This window comes from Lonchura striata, chromosome 2, assembly GCF_050655825.1.
Source record: "Lonchura striata isolate lonStrDom1 chromosome 2, ASM5065582v1, whole genome shotgun sequence".
Lineage (NCBI taxonomy): Eukaryota > Metazoa > Chordata > Aves > Passeriformes > Estrildidae > Lonchura > Lonchura striata.
The window spans coordinates 157,271,983-157,291,888 of NC_140704.1; the positions used below are offsets into that span (position 1 = coordinate 157,271,983).

Here is a 19,906-nt window from a genome sequence, read left to right on the forward strand (position 1 = left end):
CTGATACCCCCAGTAGGGTTCCCTCAGTTCCCTGTGCTGAGGTGTGTGTGACCATAGAGGTTTGGTGCTGGGCACCAGCTGAAGCTCAGATCCCATGCTCCCCTCTGAGGAGTGCAGGAACATGTCACCTTTCAGGAGAACACTCCCAGGACTTCCAAGCCTGCTTACCATACTCTTTGGAGGCAGCAATTGCCCATTTTTATTGGAAAGCGTCCACAATGCCATGGTTTCTAGGATGTGGGTGCAGGCTGCTTGTATCTGCATGGGGAAGGGGAGGACCCTTGCTGGGTACAGGGCCCATTTCCAAAGCTCTCCTGGTCATGCCCAGCTCTCACTTTGCCAAATAATTCTGTTTTCTTAAGAAAATAACTACAGCACAGCTTCCTGCTCTTCCCCTGTGCTCTAGATCCTCCTGGACTTCTCCTTGGGAGAAGAACTGGGATCGTTCCTTTGACTTTCCATGGGGAGCTTTGAGCACATGGATTGAAGAGCCCAGCTAGGTCTCCCCTGAGTTAACACCCCTCAACATGCCCCAGTGACTGTCACTCATTCCCCAGCTTCCCTGTGTTCCTGTGTCTCTTGGGAGTCATTTTGTGGGGGGAAGACAGTGGACAGGGACCTGCTGAGGGGGTGCTGGAGAGCTGGAGTTGAGGGATGGGAATCCAGCAGGGAGGGTGCAGGACTGGGAGCAGTTGCTAAGGGCAGCTGATTTTTTTGGGATGGGACTGGGAAGAAAGCTGACTGTGGGGAGATGTAGGATAGTGGTGGGTGACATGTGGAGACCCCTTAGAGATTTTTCAGGATAATATCATTCCCGGGCACACAAAGAATCTTGTGGAGCAGGGAAAGGACAGACACTGTCCCTTCCCCATGGTACCCAGAGAGCCATGCTGCATGGCTGGCCTTGCTCTCTAGCTAGATAAAGGCCATGGAAAGTTAGCTGCCCCAAAAGCTGGGTAGCCACCAGGATTGCCAGGTAGTGGAGAGTTATTGGGTGAAATGCTCCAAGGGCTGTTACATTTGGGACAGCTCTGACTCCTGGAGGGAGTCCTGTGCCCTGGTCCCTGCTCCAGGGAGGCACCGCTGTGCCCTCCTGGTCTGACCCCATCTGACCACCCTCCTCCTCTCAGGGGCAGGAAGACAGCAGAGGGGGTGTGAGAAACGAGAGTGAGCTGTGCTGCAGCAGGTCTGTATGTGCAGTGTCATTGCAGTGTTCTAGATTCAGAGGACCTTAAAGAGCATCTTGTTCCTTCTCAGTGAGCATGTTTACTCTTGATGTGGTGATGGAACCAATGAGCTGAGTATCTTCTGCCTGTTGCCTTTGTTAACCATCAGAGGAGCCGAGGAATCCTCCCTTCTCAGTCCCCTGGACTCATGGCTGCTGCTTTCCCTGCTCCCAGCTGCAGCCATCAGCGGGGGAAGGTGCAAACTCCAGCTGCAGACACAGCTGGTCCCAGATCACAGGGGCAGGAGCGGGGGAGTACTCTTGCAGGTGCACACCTAGCGCAGGTAGTGCTCACAGGGCAGGAGCACAGCCAGCTTCTTCCTGGTGCTGCCCTCTGGCTCATCAGGCTCCAGCTTGCTGGGGGGATGGCACATATCCTCCCTCACTCACCCCAGGCAGTGCTCCTGCCTGCAGCTCTCCAGCCTCTGCTCCAGCAGCGAGGTATTCCAGGCTATTTGGTCAGACCCAAGCCTCTCATCCAGCTCCTGGGTCACCTCTTGAGTCTTCCCATGTTTTGGATTCCTACTTGCTGGCTAGTCCAGCTTGAGTTTTACCAGCAGCTCTCCACACGTACCCAGAACAGAGTGAACTGGCCCAGTAAATGCAGCATGTGGGGAGAAGGCAGAGCAGATGTGCACTCAGACCCAGGGCTTGGCCAGACCAGCACTGACCAGCAGCCTCTTGTTCTCCCCTGTATTCCCCTGTGCTTGTTCCTCACCTCCAGTCCTCTTTCTGTTCTGCTAAACGTCCCATAATGAGTGCTGCATATTACCACAACACCTCCTTCAAGCTTCCTGCAGCCACTTGGCCCTTTCCTACCAGAGATGTGCTGAGACAGCCCCTGACAATCTCCATTTCTTCTGCAGATGGGTTGCCAGGTTTGGTCACGCTTCTCTAATGTGGTGATTCCTTTGTGTGATTGCTTTTGGTGATTCTGAGGATCCTCCCAGGAGTGTCTGAGCTGTGTGTGTGCTACCTGCACTCTGTTAGGGATTGTGCACCTGTATGGTTGTCACCTTTCCTGCTTGGTGCCCTGTCCTGTGCTCAGCAGCCATTGCCTAGGTCCCTTTCATCCTTCCTCTTTCTGCGGGCACGTGCCAGCTGCTGCTGTGGCATCCTTCTGGTTCGTGCCAGGGGTGTCCTTTGGGGACAGTGCTCTCGGCAGAGGTGACACTGGGGGGTTCCCAGGGCAGTACAGGGCTGTGCTTCTCCCTCGCTGTCCTAAGGAGAGCAGTACCCAAAGCCATGGGTGGGACAGGGCAGTGAGGTGGGTGCTGGGAGGGTCATGGGGGGTCAGGACAAAGCCCTGCATGTCAGCTTAATCCAGAAACTGCTCTCTGGGAAGGAGCTGGGGAGTAACAATAATATTTCTGGGAATTAGGCAGCAGGAAGTTGGCCTACAAAGCCCAGTTGCTGTGACTGTTACAGTCACGTCGTTATTTCATGAGCTGATCAAAGCCCATCTTGGCAGCTCCTTTTTTCATGTCCTCTTTGTTCATCTTGGAAAGCTTTTCCAGAACCTGATGACTAGAAACCTTTTAATTTTCAGCTTCAGCTCTTTCCTGTCTAGTTTTGTTGTTCTAGCTGTGTTCCATGGCTCTCTTCAGGTTTCTGCCTCTTGTACATCCATGGAAAACAGCCATGTCCTTTCTGGTCCTTTGAATTTCAAGGCGGGGCAGTTTTAAATCTTAATTCTTTAGGAAAGGCTCTCTGTTCTTTCAAATCTCTCTGTACTTGGGGTCGCTTCTAACGCCTTAGAGCTGGCTACCATGACTATGGTCAGCATGGGCAGCCAGTGGCGCAGTGACCAGCAACAGGTCCTGTCAGCCATCAAACCGTGCCCATAGCATCTGGGCTGGGGTTTTGGGTGACTGATGAGGGCAGGTGGCTCAGTGACAAGGCAGCAGGAGCTTCTGCACGTGCCCATGCTGTGGCATTGCTGCTGGAAATCAGTCCTTTTGCTTCTCCCAGGTGGAGACATTTGGCTGTGGGAGTTGGAATGTCGCCCCTGGCTGGCGTGGTCCCCTGCAGCACCGTGTCAGTGGTGCTGTGGGGCACCAGCCGTACAGGGAATGGGGAAAGGGCCAGGAAAGCCGAGTGGGAAGAGAGCTGGGATCATTGGGAATGCACAGGTGCCTGGGAGATCACGAGATGCATTGGGGCACAGGCGTTTGAGAGGTGCCAGCAGGGCAGGGCTGGCCAGGGCTCCCCGAGTGCCGCAGGGCCGCTCTGACGCCGAGTTTGCGGGTTGTTCTAGATCAATGGGGTAGACATGACAGAAGCCAGGCATGATCAGGCCGTAGCGCTGCTTACCACGGCCTCCCCCACCATCGTGCTGCTGGTAGAGAGAGAGGGCGCCGAGCAGCCCGGCGAGGGAGGCTCGCCCCGCGGGCGCATGCACTCCTCCCCGCCGCCCCCCGGCCCCGGGGACAGCCCGCCTGAGGAGACGCCGGTGCCGCCCAGGAACCACCTGTCCAAAGGGCTGGAGGATCAGTACCCTGTCGAGGTGAGCTTGGCTTTGTTGGGGGATGCTGCAATCCTGAAAGATGGGTGTTGTGATGGGGACCGGCCTGCTGGGTTATTGGGGCCTGGAGGTGTCATCCTAGAAAGGCTTGGGGTGGAAGGGACCTGAAATCCCATCCAGACCCACCCCCTCCCACTAGCCCAGCTTGCTTCAAGCCCTGTCCAACCTGGCCTTGAAAATTTCCAGGGAAGGGCAGCCGCAGTTTCTCTGGGCAACCACTGCCAGGGCCTTCCCACCCTCAAAGGGAAGGTTTTCTCCCCAATTTCTCCCATCTAACCCTGCCCACTCTCAGGGAGAACCTGTTCCCCCTTGTGTCCCTCCAGGCCTTTGTCCAAAATCCCTCTCCAGCTCTCTTGGAGCCCCCTTCCAGCTCTTCTCCAGGTTGCAGAGTCCCACATGGGGAACCCCCTTGTCCAATGAGTGTTCACTTTGTGCTTACCCATGCAAAACGCCCCTGACTTCATGTTTGTCTGTGTTTGTGGTCTGTATGTAATATCCTTCATTGCCTTTGACACTGCTTCTTGTTCCCTTAAGGAAATTCACCTGGTGAAAGCAGGTGGTCCCCTGGGCCTCAGCATCGTGGGAGGCAGTGACCATTCCAGCCATCCCTTTGGGATTCATGAGCCAGGTGTCTTCATCTCCAAGGTAGAGTCCCAGGAGAGCTGCTCTGGGTGTTCTGAGCTGTTGATTACTGGGATTAAGGTGAAGGATTTTGATGTGAGTCCTGATGTATACGATGGATTTGTGAAATAAGGGCATAGGACAGAGATATGTGGAGGGCTGTTTGTACTGGATGTGCTGCTGCTGGAGCCATCTGAGGGAGTGTAAAAGCCCCAAACCTTTATCCCAGTTAGCTTTTGAAATTACTGGCTTCACACTGGCTTTAATGAGTCCTGGGAGGATGCTGGCATTGCAGAAAGCCAGCCATTACTGGGAAGGTGCTGGTGAGACAGTGTGTGATCACTGGGGCACTCAGAGCTGCTCTGCTACACTCGGGCTAGTGTCCTTTGATCCCACATTCTCATTCCAGTGGTGACATCAGCTCATGCCATTCAGGGACAGCACATAGCTGCCACTGGCTGCAGCCCATTCCCTCACAGTCCTGCATGTCCATGCTCATGGGAATAGGGATGCTGGAGAGGTCATCTCTGTGGAGCCCTTTCTGCTTCCTGACTTCTCTTGACACTTGGAGATGCTGAACCTGACTCCTCTGACACCTGTGGGTGGGTTCAGACCTTGTTAAGGTCTGTTTGGAATTCTAGGAGTGATGCCTGCTAGGCCTCTTCCTTCATGGTTTTTCTTGCAGTGCATTAGCAGGTCAGTGAGGCAGGATTTGCTCTTCTCAAAGCCTGACTCTTTCCCACCATCCCTGCTTCCCATGTGCTCACAGATTTCACCCTTTCCTTGCTGACTCCTTTGTTTCACCAGGAACATAGGTTTGGTTATATGTTCAGCTCTCAGGAGCCCCTGTAGAGCACTGGGTGAGGACTGGAGCATTACTGGTGCTGTCAGTTCTGGGTACACTCACACTCAAAATAATGGCAACACTGGCACAGGATTGGTTCAGATGAAATTGGGAATACAAGAATAAAATATGGAATAGCACTTCAAAGCACATCCCACTTCATTCTTTGTCCATGTTCGCAAATATGTCACCTCTTAGGGAATTCTGTTTGCAGAGAGAGGAGTCAGAGCACGCCTGCAGGGTGTTGGATGGAGGATGCCCAGGGACACAATCACATCTCTAAGGAGAGATGGACTGCTGTAGTTGAGACAGAGACAATACAAAGCAGCACACTCCATTTTCAGAAGGCTTCAAACTGTTTTTATTATAGCATGCGTGCTTTTTATACGTTCTTACAAAATTCATAAGTTTACTCATTGGCCAGGAAAGACAAAGTGCTCATTGGAATAGGCAGCTGCAGGTTTCTCTTATTTATCCTTTCGTTATTGGTTTCTGTGTCAACGACCTTGGTAGGGAATTCTTTCAGGGGTACACATGGATCCTGTTACAGACCTCTCTGGCTCGCAGAAATCGCTGTAAAACCTCCTTCACAGTGGACTCGCCTTCTCTGGTTGTGTTGGTGGCTCTCCACAGGTCATCCCGCGAGGGCTGGCGTCACGCAGCGGGCTCCGCGTCGGGGACAGGATTCTGGAGGTGAATGGCATTGACCTGCGCCACGCCACCCACCAGGAGGCCGTGAACGCTCTGCTCTCCAACACCCAGGAGCTCTCCATGCTGGTCCGCAGAGACCCCCCTCCACCTGGCATGCAGGTAGGCTCTGAGGCAGGGTGTGGGGGGAACCACAGCCTGCCTTCTGGGGCAGTTTCTTACCAGGTGGAGGTCTGGGACTAGGATACAGCCAGACTCGTGCAATTTCCTTCTCCTGATGTCTTGTGAAGGCTGACCTAGAACAGAGACTAGATGGAGCTAAAGAATAAAGGAGGGATTTATTAGGAGGCCTCAACAGATCCGCCTTGGGCAGCACAAGAGCCCAGCCAGGGCTACACGCAAGATGAACTCAAAATACTTACAAAAAATGGATGACCAGTCACAGGGTGTCTCACTTCTATAGGTTTTGGTCCACTTGCATATTGGAGTTCATTGTCCAATTCCAGCTTTAGCCCATGCAGTCCCATCCTTCTTGTTTTTCTCTCTTCGGCCCATATTGTTTGTGCTCTTGGGCCTGAGATTTCGATCATTTGCCCTTGTTCCCCAGCTAGAGAAGGAATTGTTTTGTCTCCCTGCTCTGTGCAGAGAGCTCACCATCCCCTCATGTGAAGCCCAGATCCACACACTAAAGCAGCACAGAATGGAAAATATAAAAGCTAAAACTTGAGGCATCACTCCTTTGGCAGAATCCAGTCTCTTGTAAGTGTGTCTCCAGCTGGAACGTGGTGAGAATCTCTTGCTATGGCTGTGGTGACTCTCATCAGGGAACAGAAAAGGGCAGGTCCTCACCAACAAGAATAAACTGCCAAATGAGACATGGGGCTAATTCAGGCCCTTTTCAGGACATTTAGAGCTGTGGTCACTCTGAGGAGTGTTCCTTCAGCTGAACTTGGCCCAGAAACAAGGAGATTCTTCTGTGTTTCCAGGAAATATGCATTGAAAAAGCTCCAGGAGAGAAGCTGGGCATCAGCATCCGGGGTGGAGCCAAGGGCCATGCTGGCAATCCGTTCGATCCCACTGATGAAGGCATCTTCATCTCCAAGGTACCAGAGCACCACCTCTGCAGGCACTGCCAGGGAGAGGGGTGAACCCTGGGGGAGCTGTTGGAATGTGGTCTCATCTTTCACTGGTGAATCAGTTCTGGAGATTCTCCCCCTGGCAAAGGAGACAAGTCCTTGTCTTTTCATATTTCCTCCTCTACAGCATCTTCACAGTTTCTTATTTTATTTCCTGCTTGCCTTTATTTTGCTTTGTGTTTCTTCTCTTGTGGTTTTTTTTTTTCTATTATGCAAACCCACACATCTTTTCTTGTACCCACATTCCTGTTGGTCCCCCAGTGCCTGTCCCTTCCTGCCCACTTAGACATGCAAGCTCTTTCCTCATCCCATGGAAAGCATCAGGAATTCCTAACCTTTTCTCCTGTGCCATGCACCGTCTGTGTGACTTTCTTCCTTCTTTAGGTGACTGCTTGTGGCACACAAAAATCTCACATCAGTTTTCCTCCAGAAATTACATATTTTCTTGTTCAACTTATGCTTATCAGTTTATGCTCCTCCCAACCCTTTCCAAAAAGTTTTTATTGCTTCTTCCCTGGCAGTAGAGCACACAATAAGTGGTGTCATTTTGGACTTACTGCTGACAAGGAGGACTCTGGGTGTTCACCTTATTGTCATTGATTCCCTCTTTAGCTGATGTTTTTTTTTGGGGTAGAAACTGATGCGAGTTATCCTCGTGGCTGAAGACACTACATAATTGGCAGTCAGCCCTGATAATTGGTTGCTGCTAAGGCAGCAAGGGAACATTTAGCATTTGTTGTTATGTGGCTGTAACTGTTTTAAAGTGAAAAGAATAAATTCCCTCTTTCAGAGTGGCAGCTGCACATTCACCTTGGACATTTTTAACAGCAGGAAAAGAAAACCTGTGATTATTCTAACTGTCAGTTGTTTTGAGTAGCTGGGTCTGGTTTTCTCTCCTGCAGCGTTACAGGATTTGGGGGTAGAAGGTTTACAGTTTAGCCATGGCACAGAGTTAGTTTACCCCATCTCTCCTCTCTGTTTTTCCCAATACTTGTTGTTTTAGCCTGCAGAGAACCAAAATCATTAATTACCCTGCTCTCCTTTGAGCTATGTTATTCCCCTCAGCCTCTCCTATCTGTCCTATCTAGAGGGGTTTTCCTGCCTCTGATTTTCCCTGGATATTTGTGGTAACCAGGAGACAAAGTGGTGCTTTTCCTCTTCTTCCTCTTTGCATGTCTGATCCCTGCCTCCTTCCTCCTTAGTTTGTCTTCATTTGCATTTCCATTGTGTCTCTCTCCCACCACAAATTGATTTCTCTCTCTGTGAGCTGCATCATGATGTGCCAGCTTTTCCTTCTCACCTGCTTCTTTCCTTGGGACAACAAATTTCAAATTCACATTCTTTTATCTTGCATAAAAGATCCTTCCACACCTGTTCCTTCCACCAGCCTGTACAGGTTCTTCCTGTCCTGCCCACTCCATAGTTCTTGCAGGTTGTTCCCCTGCCTTGCAGCTGCAGGCTGTTGTCGCCATTGCCTGTGTGTGCTGTGTGTCCCCACGCTCTGGTGTCTCTGAGCTGCTCCATCACCCTTTGGTGTGTTCCAGGTGAGCTCCTCAGGGGCCGCTGCCCGGGATGGCCGCCTGCAGGTGGGGATGCGGATCCTGGAGGTGAACCACCAGAGCCTGCTGGGCATGACGCACACCGAGGCCGTGCAGGTGCTGCGGGGTGTGGGCGACGCGCTGCTCGTGCTGGTCTGCGATGGCTTCGACCCCAAGGCCGCCGCTGCCATCGAGGTGAGGCTGCAGGCCAGCTGCCCTTGGAGTCACCAGAGTCACCCCAGGTGGATCCCAGCGAGTTTGGGCACCAGCTGTAGCAGCGTGGGGTTTAGATGGAGGATGCTGCTGCCTGTTCCCCAGAAAGCATCTCCTGTGGAAAAGTTGCTTGGGTAAACATTGAGGCAAGGCAGTCAAGTTCACCCACCACACTCACCACTGGCTTAGCAAAGGGAGGCAGAAGGGCCTTTTGTAAGGTCAGTTCCTGCAAAGGCTTACTTCAGCACACAGAAGGGGAATCAGAGACAAAAGACAAGACTGTGTGCTCTGCACAAGTTTTGTGTCGCTGTTGTATTGGGGACGGGTGAATGAAGCAACACAGACTCCTTTGTTCTCAGAAGGCAAATGCCAAATTTGTTAGACACCACACATCATTTTATAGACAGTTCTGACAAAGCTGGACCTGATTGGTCCTCAATCAACACCCCTCACATCATTGGCTAATTAGGAACAGCACCCTTCTTGTGTGCATCTTACAAGTAAACAACATGTTCAGAACACCAGCTGCAAAGATTAAGGATTGTTTTAGTTCTTTCTCTGAGCTTTCTCAAAGCTTCCCAGAGCAATGCCTGAGAAAGTTTATCTGAATTTCTCTCTGCCCAGGCTGTCAGCATCCACAGGTTTAAGTAGGGGTGGGTACAGGGGCAGTGCAAAGGGCATTGGCCTACAGGGAAGACAGGGCTGGCCACCAGGGATACCACAGCCAGTGAGCAAACAGGGAGAGGAGAAACCACCAGAATTTAGGACATATGCGGAAAGGAATTGGGGTGGGTGCAAAGCTCTGTGGAGGAGTCCTTTCTGTCCACCTAGATGGGGAGAACTCTATGGCAGGTCTCTCCAGGCAATGCCCTGGGGATTTCCCCAATGGGGGAAGGATTCAGAGGATTTCACACTTCACAGAATGCTGATTTTCCCAGCCTTCTGCTGTAGATCTGTCTGGTTTTTTTGAGGTCCCAGATTTCAAAGTCTGACCTACGATATTGAACTGGCGGGGTTCTCCAGTCCAGAAAAACAGTGGTTCCTCAGGATTGTCTTTTCCTGCTAGTTCTAGAACTGTTCCACAATAGCACTGCACTGAAAAAAATAAGTTTTCAAGCTCATTTTCACTAGCCTGTTTATATACATTTTTTCTTGGCCAGTGTTTCTTTTACAAGGAATGGTCTAGCTCTATTGGTGTTCGTCTTTCCCCACAGGGTAGAACTTCCCTGCAGCAATCCTATGCCCTCTCAGATTTCTGTTTCCAAGGCTTAGCTAGTCACATTTTTTGTGTTCTCCAGTAGAACATGAAGCCAGTCTCTGCTCTCCTTATCCCCTTCTTGCACCTGGATCAGTTAAATGCAGCTTACTTAGACCTTGGGTTTCTCGTACAGTTGTCAGCCTAAATGGGAGGGATGGAGCTGGACATTCTTCAGGTCCCTTCCAGCCCAAACCAGTCTGGGATTCTATGGAATAAGGTTTCAAGTTGTTGGAAAAGTTCTGGTTCTGACTTGCTTGGGATTGTCCTGGTACTCTGTGTGTGGGAGGCTGGAATAGGGAGTTTCTGGAATGAATTCCATGGGCTTCCCTCAGATGTGATGTGTCATTTGCTTTGCAGATGTCCCCAGGAATCATTGCAAACCCGTTCGCTGCTGGCATTGGGCGCAAGAACAGCCTGGAGAGCATCTCCTCCATTGACCGCGACTTGAGCCCCGAGGAGCTGGAGATCCTGCAGAAGGTGGGTGTATGACTGAGCTGGGAGCACCTTGCAGAGTGGAAGCAGTTTCTGGAAGTCTTTAGTGTCTCCCTTGGTGCATGTAGCCTGCAGTGTGCTGTGCACTGGGCCTGGCATGAGATCAGCAGGGCTCAGCACGTGGACCAGGAACACGCTAGGATGGGACTGTGACACCCTCATGAGGTTCTAGATGCTGCAGGTGTGGAGAGAGCACTGGGTGAGGTGCCTCTAACTCTGCTCTCTCCTAGGAGATGGAAATGGTGACAGAAGCCACTCAGTGGGAGAGAGAAGAAATGGAGAAAGTGGTGAGAGATCATTTGTGTAGCAGAATCTGTTTGTGGCAGTGGCTGTGCCAAGCCTGTGAGTCCCAAGGAAGGTGTCACAGGTTATCTCTGCTCCACTGTAGTGCCACAGGGAGCTCCAGAGCTCTGCCCTGGTGTCAGTGCCATGGGGAGCTCTGGATCTCTGTCCTTCTGTCAGTGCCATGGGGAGCTCTGGATCTCTGTCCTGCTGTCAGTGCCATGGGGAGCTCTGGATCTCTCTCCTGGTGTCAGTGCCATGGGGTGGAGCTCTGGGCATTCCCTCTCTGTAGTTACTGCTCTGTTGCCCTGGCTGCTCTTAGGCTGTGCTGTACCTCCCTGTTTACCTCTCTGGTGATGTTCCTGTCGTATTCACAAAGCTCACCCTTGTTACTTGCTGGTACCTCCTGGCTGAGCTGCAGCTTCAAGAAAAATGGCCAATGAGCTTGGAAGTCCCAAATTTAATCAGTTTTTTCTGTCCAGCACCCTGTGACTGACAGAGGTTTTGTGAGTAAAGATGAGAATACACAACTCCAAGCTGCCCTGAGTGGAGAAGTGATGCTGTTGATCAGTTATGGCTTTGTGCTCCTCAGTTCACATGGTCATTTCTCTGCTTTGCTGTGACAGTTTTTGTCTCTGCTCACTGGCTCAGCCTTGTACAGAAACACAATTTCACAGAAATAGATCAGCAGACTCAAGCCTGTTGAGGACTTAAGAGTTTCCAGGCATCTCTCTTAAGACAGTAATTTATCCAGTCAGAGTCACTGGAAGAAGAGGGAAAATGGAATTCTTCGGTGTTGTCAGTGGGGAATCTGCTCTTCTGGCAGAGGTGTGAGTACATTTTTCAGGTGTTCTGTCAGGTTTTGGGCTCAGATACACCTGAAGTTTCCCTGGGTTCTCTCTGCAGATGCAATTCCTGAGCTTGTCCACATTTGCTGTCCCACAAGAGCAGGGTGAGGTTCTGGATGGACGTGGAATGATCTTACAGAATGATCATCAGCCTGATCCAATTGAAGACATCCCATTGCAGGAGCTAGACAGGATGACCCTGGAAGGTCTCTTCCTATTCAAACTATCCTGACTAATTTGGGAAGGAGGGGGCCTCAGTAATTCTCTTGGTTCAGCCCAGAGCAAAGGCAGTTCAGATCAGATTTAGGTTTTTCCTTTAAAATGTCTCATTCCTTGCCTGGGAAGGAACTCAGTGTGGTCTGATGTGGTTTCAGCAAACCTGATTTCATTGTGTTTCTGTCTGAGCAAAGGATGTTCCTGCCAGTTTTAATGTGGGCAGTCTATGGATTTGAATATGGATATATGGATTGAAATACATTCCAGGAGAGTTCAGGTACTGTGGGTCAGTATCAGCATTCCCAACACCTGTGAATATAGCAAGTGTGGCCCCAAATTATGCTGCTGGAGCTGAGCAAGTGCCATTTGTCCAGGCTCAGGTAGAGAAAGACTTTGCCAAAATTTATACTGAAATTACTTAAAAATACTTGGGTCAAAAAAAAACCCAAAGAAGCCTTTATGATTGGTGAAGTAGCCTTGGCCATATCTCATTTTAAAAAACACTGATATGTTTTGGTGGCCCCTTCCCTTGGTGTGGCAGGAGGAGTTAGCAGTGGATGCTCCAGGCTCCCTGGACCTCCTGGGATCCTGAGGCCCCTGAGCAAAGACATGTTTTTCTGCTGGGCCTCCTAAACCTTGACTCTGGGATTATGTCTCTAAAACTGGTTTTGATGATTAAATTTATCCCAGTGATGGAGCCAGCACTCCGTGGTGGCTACTGGAATACTGAAGGAAGTTCCTGTCCCAGTGCCAGATCCCTGGTAATTTCTGTCACCATTTTTGGAACGTTTTTATTGTCCTTCAGTGTTTCATGTTCATTCTTGCACAAGAGCAATAGAGACCAAATGTGCCTCCAGCCCACAGCAAGCTGTGAACTGAATAACTGGGAGGAATTATGCCTTTGCTCTACTAGTGGTAGAAGTTTTCAAACCCATTCACTGCTGACGCTGCTTGCCTCCAGTTCTCTGACAATTCAGTTTCTAGTAGAAGTGTCAGTAACTCTGAGTCTCTGTGGGTTGATTCCTGGTGTTCTCTCCTGCCTCTGTGGCTGTAGTTATTTTTCTAGTCTTAATCCAGCTATTGTCAGAGATGGATTTGGAGCAGAATTTGGAGCCACAAATTTGTGGGAATTTGGATCCTCAGCTCCATCTGGGCTGACTGGTGCTCCTGTCACTCCTTGAAATACGACCTCAGAGAAGAGTCACACACCAGATCAGTGTCACCTGGAACCCTCACCCCACAGAGGACTCTCGGTGAAAACAAGCATAACCTGATTCAGAATAAACTTTACCTTAAATATCCCTTGATATCCTTTGGGGAGTTGTGATCCTCCAGAGTACTGGTGACTTCTCAGGCTGTGTATCCTTGCGTAGAGCTCACGGGGTGATGTGGAGCAGTAGGAATCTGCAGTACATGGAGCCTGTTAAAGAAAAGGGCCCAGGTGCTCAGCAGAATTTCCAGATCCCTCTGAGCTGCCTTCCACCTCCCATCCTCCCAGGGTCAGGACTTCTGGACCATCTGGCTCCAGCCTGGGGAGAGCAGCTGGGAGGATTCCATAGATAAGAGAAGGGAAGAATGCTGTTGTGCTCTGCCCAGAGCTGCCAGGTGACAAGTCACAGTAATGTCAGTGCCCAGAATCAGTCCTTAGGACAAGTCCTGCACTGTTCCCTTCCTCTGGCAGTCTGGGGATTTTGGGATTAGTCACTGGCCACTCTCTAATGGCCCTGCAGTGCTGAGTGACCCCAGGCTGACAGCTGGTGCTGAGCTGACCTTGTGCTTTCTGTCCCTTTGTATGTATGTGGTGCTATAAGCCACAAGGCCTGTGCTCTGTGGATTTGTTTTCCCATTCCCTTCCAGCCTGTCCTGTCTGTGCTCCATCAAGGTGTCTCTTCCAGCAGTGAGCAAACTCCTCCTCTCCCTTGGTGTGGTTATGCTTGAGGGCACAGTATCTCTCTTACTTTCCCCAGCATTGTCCCTGCTGAGTCCTGGGGACACTTGCTCTCCCTCTCACCTGTGGCACTCATATCTTGTTCTGTCCCTGTCCTTTCTTCTGGCAGTAGCAGTGCCCAATCCCAGCTCTTCCTTTTGCAGTCCCAGTGTTGCTGCTGGGTTGCTGCTCCCCCTGTCCTGCTGCTAGCACTGCCCCTGTGTCCCCTCAGCAGACCTGCCCAGCGTGTGTGACCTCTCTGCCTCTCTCTTGTCTCTCTGCTCTGGCTCTGTCTGTCCCACGGAAGGAGCGGATGCGTAGGGAGCGGGAGGCAGCCACGCAGCAGCTTGAGGAGGAAGCAGAGGTGAGCAGTGCAGGGGAAGGGCTGGAGAAGCCCAGAAAAGGTATGCAGCTAGACTGGAAGGCTGGAGAAGTCCCCAAAAAGAGTTTGTTTCCCAAAGCTTGTGTTCTCCACTCCCTCCGTGAAGGGGATGTGGCTTTGGGGATTAGAGAAGAGATCAGAACTGAAGATTTAATTATGTAAGGAATTGAGGAAAACGGGCTGGATTAGAAACCCTGGTTTCTCTTTAGGGTTAGAAAGGCACTATGTGGGAAACAAAATGGAACAAAGTTGTACAGTGAGAGTGAGTTAAGGTTGGAAAAAGGAATTTAGAGGAGTTGCAGACTTGCATTCTTACATGTGTCCAGGTCCAGTCATTCCAGGTGCTGTTGGAGCAAACAGGTAGGTGTGGCACATTCTCTGCTCCATCAGGAGGTGGGCATGGCGCAGGAGGAGTGAGTGGAGGGATCTGAGCAGTGGTGGGTGGCCAAGGGTGCACGCTGCCATGTTCTCTGTGGGGTTTCTCAAGCCTGGCTCCTGCCACAAGTTCATGTGGCTGTGTTTTGAACAATTCCAGCTCTTTTTCCAGGCAGTGGGAACTCTGATGAGTTTGGAGATAAGACCTGGGTTATTACTGGGGTGGTTCCCTTTTCACTGCCCTTTCTCATTGATTTAGTTGACTTTGGGCCTGACCTGTTCCTGGTTTTTGTGGCTTTTTCACCCTCTCCAGAATGTCCCCAGCGAACCCCTGCGCCTGGATTACCGGACCCTGGCAGCGCTGCCCAGCAGTGGCCTGCAGAGAGGCAACCGTGCTGTGAGTGGGGGCTGGGGGTCCTGGGGGGCCGTGGAGGGGGGTGAGGGGCTGTGGAGATGTGATTCCCAACAGGGGAGGCCATGGTCCTTCCATGACCTGCCCTCCACCTGTGCCATGGTGTGGGAAATGACAAAGGAAAACTGGGCAGCAGAACTGTGGGGGGCTCAGGCACTGAACCAATAGCTGCAAAATAAAGATGGGAATAAGAGAATGAAGAGAGCAAGAGCCAGGCAGCTTTGCCTTTTGGGAAGGGAAGTGGCAAAGTTTGACAAGCTGCAAAAAGCGGAGTTGGGAACAAGAAAGAGCAGCCTGGTGGGAGAGAAGGGGATGTGTGGTGGGTGAGTGCAGGGATTTGTTGTGGAAGGAAGAGGCTCCAGAGAGCTGCCAAGGAGGGAGAGAAAGATCCTTCCTGACACAGGGATGACAGTGTTGTGTGCACAGCTCGGTTGTAAATACATTGTGGGATGGTGTTTAGGAAAGGGGAGGGATGAGGGTGCTGAAACTGAAATTTTCTACTAAAAATTGAAGAAGTTTAGGGCCAGGTTGGACAGTGCTTGGAGCTATCTGTGCAATGGGAGTGTCTACCCCTGGTGCTCTAGTGGAAATGTCCCTGACCATGGCAGGGGGTGGGACTGGCTGGTCTCAGGGTTCCTTCCACCCCCAGCTGTGCTGAGGTTCTGTTAAAGCCTGCAGAGGTGACATGGCTGTGGTTGTGTGTTGTGGCTGAGCTCTGTAGCTCGTGTATCCTGTTCTGTGTTGTGACTCCTGCCCTGGACATTTCTGTCCTGTGCCCTGCCTGGCAGTCCCTCACTTGCAGTGGCCAAGAGAAATTCCAGATTTCACAAACTTCACAGATTACAGACTTACCTCTCTCCTGTGTTGTTTAAAATCTCACCTCTCCATCTTTTCTCTCTTTTATCTTTCCTGCATCCCATTTGACTGGGTTTCTGCTTGCTCCTTCACACATCCTTAGTCTTCCTCCTTTCCTCCTGTTGCAGCAAGATCTCTCTTTGCTGTCATCATCCCATTCTGCATTCCCATTCTGGTGTTTCAGGATCCTTTTACCCTTTCTGCCTCCATCTCATTCCATGCAGACAAGTCTCCTCTCCTGTTCTCTTTCCTCTGCTGCTCCAGGCCTTTCTTCAGTAACAGCTCTGCTTTGGCTCCAGCTCTGCCTCCTTTTGTTCCCACACTTCCCAGCTTTGGGTTTTTCCCTCTTGCTGGTCACCCAAGAAAGCAGTATCAGGAAAAGGTTTATTTTTAGCAGCTCTGAGAATAACTCAGGAGCTGGAAGAGGGGGAGAGTCAGCCCCAGGCAGCAGCTGGCTCCATGCAGGACAGCTCAATGTTGTCCAGAGCAGAGCAGCTTTGGGGCTGTGCCTGGCAGGGGTGTCAGCCTGGGAACGCCAGGCACGGGAATGTGGGGTTGGGCACACTGGGGTGGTGGGTGCTTCTATAAATGTCCCATTGCAGGGAGGGCTCCAAGGGTCTGGTGCTGGTCCAGCTGTCGCCAGCCCTGTCTTTGCTTTGGTTTGAAAAGTACTTCTGCCTGGATCTGGGGACAGGGAGGTTCAGGTGGTCCTTCAGGAGCTGCCCTGGCCCGTTAGGTGGCCACTGGATGAACTCAATCAGGGTCAGTCCAGCCAGTGGAGGAGCAGGTGGGTCAGTGACAGATGTCTGTCTCTGGACAGCCTCCTCAGATGCCTGGTGCTCTTGCCCTGTTCCCATCATGGTTTTCTCCTTCTTCCTGTCTCCAGGCCAGTTCTCACCACAGGCATTCTCCTCTAAACAGTGACTGGGTGTCTTTCACTCCTGCATTACTGCCTGTACTGCCTTACTGTCTTTTACTCCCTGTGAGAGAACTGCAGGGAGCTGTTTCTGTCCTCCCTGTGCCACACAAGGATCTGTAGGGAGCTGTTCTTGCTGTGGAGCAGGAGGAGGTGCAGGTCTATCTGTCCACTGTGGAACAGGAGGTGTAGGTCTCTCCACTGACCACTGTAGCTGTGGATGGAGTTGGTTGGAGGATTCCCCCAGAACAGCCGCCAGAGAAGGGAGCAGTGGTTGTCTGTCTTGAACCCATCTGTGCTGCTGCATCTGGAACCCTTTGTGAGCAGGATTTAACAAAGGCTGACGAGAGGCCCATTGTCTTTGTCCACTGTTAAAGGCCAAACTGAAAATTCCCACTGGAAGCAGCATGGGGATGCTCTCTGGCCGTGCACCCAGTGCATTGCAGCCTCTGGAGAGAAGCTGTGGCTGCCCCATCCCTGGCAGTGTCTAAGGCCAGGTTGGATGGGACTTGGAGCAGCCTGGTCCAGTGGAAGGTGTCCCTGCCATTGCAGGGGGTGGAACAATATGAACTTTTGGGCTCCTTCCCACCCAAACCATCCTGAGATTCTGTGACTCTGACATTTCCCTTACTGAAGTCAAAGAGCTGCTACAGTCTCTGTCTTCTGCATTGAACAGGAATGTGAGCCAGACCCAGAGGGACTGATCACAGCAAAACATTTAAGTCTAGTTTTGCTTTCTGGGCTGTGAGAAATGGAGAAGACTTGGCACATCTCCATACCAGGTCACCATGATTAGTTAATTAGCAACCTGTACTTTCTGTTCTGAATCTATTTCTCTTCAGTTTCTTGCCATTGATTCCTTTTTTTCACTTGTTCACAGATTTAAGATCGGATTTCTTTCAGTGCCAGCAAGGATGCAGGGTAGCACCTGTCTGTTCTGTCTGCAAGCTGGGAAAGCTCACTGCATTGCCCAAATTTTTGCTTCCCCAAAATAGAAATTGTGGCTTGTCTGACAGGAATCGCCCCGGTGAGGCCGGGGAGCGAAGAATCCCTCACTAGGACATGCTACAGCAGGAGCTGGAGCTTACAGGGAGACACAGACCCAGCCCAGGTTCAGTCAGGCCCAAGAACAAAACAGGGACTGGGGCTGCCCATCAACCATCAGCATGATGGCACTCTGGGGAAAAGGGGTTAAAAAAGTAGGGTTCTTACACTGAAAAACCACACAGCAGAATGTCTCAGGGTAGCACAGGCTTTGCTGGTGAGGAAACACGATATGAGCCAGGGCTCTGCCAACCACAGAGGTTGGGCTGGGGGTTAGGGGAGGGCCTCTGAAATTCCTGAGCCTCCCAGCTGCCATTGTAGTCACCGGCCCACCCCTGAGAGCTATTTTGGTGACCACTGCCATGACACAAGAACTGAAGAATTTGGTCTGAGCAGGAGAGGTCTTTCTTCTCCCTGGAGGCACTCAGATGGAAGCTTTGGTCCTTGCTCTCTGGCTGTCACTGCTCCCCTGAGGAAGGCTCTGGCTGGGGTAACAAACTCTCTTCTGTGGCATTAAGGGGAAGGGTCAGGGCTTTGCTGGGGCTGTGTGCATTGAGCCAGGACAGAGCTGGGGCTGCCTCAGTCCTGTCATCAGCAAGAGCCACCCAAAGGGTCTGTGCTCACTGAGCTCTGCTGTTTGGGATGTGTTGTGAGCAGCGGGGCCCCTAAAGTATGTTCACATGCGCAGGTGTGATGGGAGTGCATGGGTGGGTGGGTGTGACTGTGGCAGCACTGGGGTGACAGCAGAGGCTGGGCCATAGGTGGTGGGGCTCAGTGAACTTGGAGTATCTCCAGAGATGCCTTCCAACCCCAGCAGTGTGGTTCTTTGTGCTGAGGTGAGCGGGGGGAGCATGTGCTTGTACAGGTGTCAGAAGTGGATTTGGCTGAGGAGCAGCTGCAGGAAGCTGTGTGAGTTGGAGGAGTGCAGCCTGGCAGTTCCCTGGTATGTGTGCACAGCAAGGTCCTCTCCCAGGAGTGACACTGAGGGTCACAGACTGGTGGCAGAGTAGGAGAGAGGGTTGGGATGCTGTGTGGGCTTTAGCGCTGGAATTCTCTCCCCTGTCCTTCAGCAGCTACTCTGTATTTTCTCCCTCCTCTTCTTTACTCTGTTCTCCTTATTTCTCTCCCATCCTTCTGTTTCCTCTCAGCCTGTTGAGTGCTCTAAGCCCAGATCCGGCATGGAGGGTGACTGCGCCATGCTGTCCCCACCCACAGCGTGGCACGGCCAGGAAGCGTCCCCAGACCCGGCAGCAGGCACGGCCGGGCCCCCTCAGCTCCCTGTGCCCCCCCAGCAGCACATGAGCGGGGCAGAGCAGCCCCGGGGAGACCAGCAGGACCCCGAGGGGTGTCCCTTGTCCCAGGAGCAGCTGCCAGAGACGCCAGAGTGTTTGATCGACTCGCAGCCCATCCCCTTCAGTGAGAACCCCTTTGTGGTGGCCAACCGCAGGGGTAAGGCCGCGGGCACGGCCAGCCTGGGGGGGCCTCCCCTGGGCTATGGCAGGGGGGGCGTGCTGAAGACCAGCCTGTACTCCAAGGCAAGCAGCTTGTAGTGTATGGCATGCACTGACCACTGCACCCTACTAAACCCCGGCAGCGGGCAGCACGGTGCCCGAGGGCCGGTTCCCCGCCCCGTGTGCCCTCATCCTGTGCCACGGTCCTCAGGGTCACCGTGTCATCCTCCAGTCACTAACACACCCTGGTGATGGGGATGCTGCATTGCTGAGGGACAGGATGGCATCTGTGACCTCCCTGCTGTCACTCAGGGTCTGGCAGCAAGCAGCTGGCAGGACTGCTGGAGATCAGTGCTGGTGCCACACTTCTATCCCTGAGCCTGAGCACAGCCTTTCTCAGGCATCTGGAAAATGCAGCAGATCCACAGCCCAGGAGCCGCTCCTCCCAGGTGGCACCATTCAGTAGATCAAGACTTGGGAATTTCAGGGAAGAACTTTGCTTTCTGTTCTGGGAAATCTGTATTTGGCATTCCTGCTCTTGCACAGGGAACCTGTGGTGGAGCAGGGACTAGACCCAAAGATTCCACCCTCCAGGTGAACACCGCGTTGCTCTCCCCTTTTTCCTTCTTAGGCCTTTTGGGTGGTCTGAAAATCAAAGCAGCCCCACATAAACAGCCCCATACACAGCAGATAAACTGA

At 51.9% G+C, this 19,906-nt stretch overlaps 1 protein-coding gene and 1 long non-coding RNA gene across 42 annotated transcripts in view; one reads left to right on the top strand and one right to left on the bottom strand.

Moving 5' to 3' along the window:
- The window catches only part of SCRIB (scribble planar cell polarity protein), a 101,686-nt gene that overhangs the window by 53,497 nt on the left and 28,283 nt on the right, over positions 1-19,906 (top strand). For 17 of the 41 annotated variants that reach the window (XM_085574045.1, XM_031504127.3, XM_085574044.1 and 14 more), the window contains 10 exons: positions 3,483-3,731; positions 4,284-4,394; positions 5,848-6,024; positions 6,849-6,965; positions 8,543-8,731; positions 10,365-10,484; positions 10,730-10,786; positions 14,080-14,136; positions 14,843-14,926; positions 18,905-19,291. In XM_085574045.1, coding sequence (XP_085430171.1) covers positions 3,483-3,731; positions 4,284-4,394; positions 5,848-6,024; positions 6,849-6,965; positions 8,543-8,731; positions 10,365-10,484; positions 10,730-10,786; positions 14,080-14,136; positions 14,843-14,926; positions 18,905-19,291 — 1,548 coding nt within the window. The remainder of the gene's footprint in view (positions 1-3,482; positions 3,732-4,283; positions 4,395-5,847; positions 6,025-6,848; positions 6,966-8,542; positions 8,732-10,364; positions 10,485-10,729; positions 10,787-14,079; positions 14,137-14,842; positions 14,927-18,904; positions 19,292-19,906) is intronic. The other 24 variants (XM_085574060.1, XM_085574063.1, XM_085574066.1 and 21 more) reach the window with 6 other exon arrangements.
- LOC146768523 (uncharacterized) lies at positions 597-6,852 on the bottom strand. Its single transcript, XR_014953466.1, has 2 exons — positions 6,285-6,852; positions 597-6,180 (listed from the first exon to the last, which is right to left on the bottom strand). It is a non-coding gene; the product is annotated as an uncharacterized LOC146768523 (long non-coding RNA).